The sequence below is a fragment of the Daucus carota genome, chromosome 5, assembly GCF_001625215.2.
Source record: "Daucus carota subsp. sativus chromosome 5, DH1 v3.0, whole genome shotgun sequence".
Classification (NCBI taxonomy): domain Eukaryota; kingdom Viridiplantae; phylum Streptophyta; class Magnoliopsida; order Apiales; family Apiaceae; genus Daucus; species Daucus carota.
Genome location: NC_030385.2, coordinates 12,625,491 through 12,628,045, shown reverse-complemented (window position 1 = coordinate 12,628,045; position 2,555 = coordinate 12,625,491). Strand labels below are relative to the sequence as shown.

At 38.4% G+C, this 2,555-nt stretch overlaps 1 protein-coding gene across 1 annotated transcript; it reads left to right on the top strand.

The window, feature by feature from the left end:
* The first annotated feature begins 247 nt into the window (after positions 1-247).
* LOC108220414 (3-ketoacyl-CoA synthase 5) lies at positions 248-2,208 on the top strand. Its single transcript, XM_017394174.2, has one exon. The coding sequence runs from the start codon at positions 391-393 to the stop codon at positions 1,873-1,875; it is 1,485 nt and encodes a 494-aa protein (XP_017249663.1). The 5' UTR covers positions 248-390; the 3' UTR covers positions 1,876-2,208.
* Positions 2,209-2,555: the final 347 nt, after the last annotated feature.

Here is a 2,555-nt window from a genome sequence, read left to right as displayed (position 1 = left end):
ATCAGTGTTGAATGTTTTCGAATAATTATTTGATTAATCAGATGATTAATAATTTATTTAGCAAATGATGTGGCAGACAGATGGTTATGGTTTATGTGCATATATGGTCTCAATTATTATTAGTGTGAATCAAACCAAATTTAAGAAAAAAATTGAAAGCACTTTTTGGGTACCACGCATTTTCCTAATTAAATTCCATTAGCTCTCTAAATCAAACGCAGATAAGATACTCCAAATTCCAGCTAAGAGAGCTGAGATCATTAACTCCCCTCATCTGCATCCCCCATTCTTCTTCTGGTTGAAGCCTTTAAATCCCTCCAGAGTCCTCCAGCTCTAAACAAAAAAACACACACACGCTTAAGTGAATACTTCTCTCTCGATAATCAAAAAATGTCACTTTCCTCTAACTCAGTGAAACTCAAGTATTTGAAGCTTGGGTATCAATACTTTGTTAACAACATTCTCAGCTTCTTACTCATTACAATCATGGCTTCCATTACTCTTCCAGTCCTTCGAAATGACCACACTAATATCATCGACACAATATCTCACCCGCTTGATCACTTGAATCTCCTCCAACTCCTTACCTTCACTTTCCTCATTATATTCTTCTCCACTCTCTATCTCATGTCCAAGCCTCGCTCCATTTACCTCGTAGACTTTGCTTGTTACAAACCTCCGGTTGAATTACAAGTCCCCTTTTCCACCTTCATGGAACATTCCAAAATCAACCTCAAAGACAATCCCAAAGCAGTAGAGTTCCAAATGCGTATCATAGAACGTGCAGGCCTTGGTGAGGAAACTTCATTACCTCCTGCAATCCATCTCATACCTCCTAATCCCACCATGGAAGCTTCTAGACTCGAAGCAGAGCTCGTAATCTTCTCTGCTATGGATTCTCTGTTTCGAAACACAGGCCTAAAGCCTCGAGAAATTGACATTCTCATCGTTAACTGTAGTCTCTTTTCTCCTACTCCATCACTTTCAGCGATGATTGTCAATAAATACAAACTACGAAGTAATATTAGAAGCTTCAATCTGTCTGGTATGGGGTGTAGTGCTGGATTAATATCCATTGATTTAGCCAGAGATTTATTACAAACGCATCCAAATTCAAACGCTGTCGTAATCAGTACTGAAATAATTACTCCGAATTATTACCAAGGCAAAGAGCGAGCCATGCTTCTCCCAAACTGCCTGTTCCGAATGGGAGGTGCAGCTATACTTTTATCCAACAAAAGGCGTGATCGTGGACGAGCCAAGTACAGATTAGTACATGTAGTCCGAACACATCTAGGAGGCGACGACAAGGCCTACAGGTGCGTTTATGAAGAACAAGATCCACAAGGCAAAACAGGAATCAGCCTGTCGAAAGACCTCATGGCAATTGCAGCAGGGGCACTGAAATCAAACATAACTACTCTGGGTCCCCTAGTCCTTCCTGCATCAGAGCAACTACTTTTTCTCTTCTCGCTTATCGGAAGAAAAATATTTAATCTGAAATGGAAACCTTACATTCCAGATTTCAAACAAGCCTTTGAACACTTCTGTATACATGCTGGTGGGCGCGCTGTGATTGATGAACTACAGAAGAATCTTCAGCTATCTGCAGAGCATGTGGAAGCTTCTAGAATGACATTGCATCGATTTGGTAACACATCTTCATCGTCGCTTTGGTATGAATTGAGTTACATAGAAGCGAAAGGGAGGATGAAGAAAGGGGATAGGGTTTGGCAAATTGCGTTTGGGAGTGGGTTTAAGTGTAACAGTGCGGTTTGGATATGTAATAGTACTGTCAAGTCGACGACAAATGGAGCGTGGAATGATTGTATTCAAAGGTATCCGGTTCACATTCCAGAAATCGTGAAGCTGTAAATGATCAGTTGGATCTGTTCTGAACTGTTTCAAGCAACCAACTCTCTCGAAAACCAGTCAGTTCAAAAAAACGAAGCATTTCCCGCTATAGATATACCCTTAAATTTTATGGTTTCACCCTTAAAAACATGTATGAATGCTAGAGGTTTGTGTGCTACATGAGTAAATATTGGATTTCACTTGAGGTGCAAAAACACATAATTGTCGAAGTTTCAGAGCAAAAATTGTAGCTAGCTAGCACCTCCTTAGTGATTCGACAGTTGTAAATTTGTGTTATTAGTTAGCTAGTGTCTTCTTTTGATACAGGGGAATGCGAGATTCTAATATTTCTTATCAGCTCTTGATATTTAGGATCTCAAAACACTTCTAAAAAAACTGATAGCAGCGCGGAATATGTCAAATATTTTTGGAACGGATGTCAAAATTGTATAATTGTTATAAATTATCTAAGGTTGCGTTCACTTGGATAGAATAGAATCGAGCGAGAATGAGTTGAACTTGGAAATGAAAATGTCTGTTCGGGTGTTAAGGATTTATGTATTATTAAAAATGTATAATAAAAATAGAAGTCATCTATGGGTGACTTAAGACTTATGGGTAACTTTTATAAAAAAACACTAATTTTAAAAAATTAATTCACTCAAAAAAGTACCTCAAACTAACTTATGCATTTACGTCAA

What these genes read in the sequence shown, in the direction of transcription:
- LOC108220414 (XM_017394174.2), top strand. Translation starts at nt 391, where the DNA reads ATGTCACTTTCCTCTAACTCAGTGAAACTCAAGTATTTGAAGCTTGGG.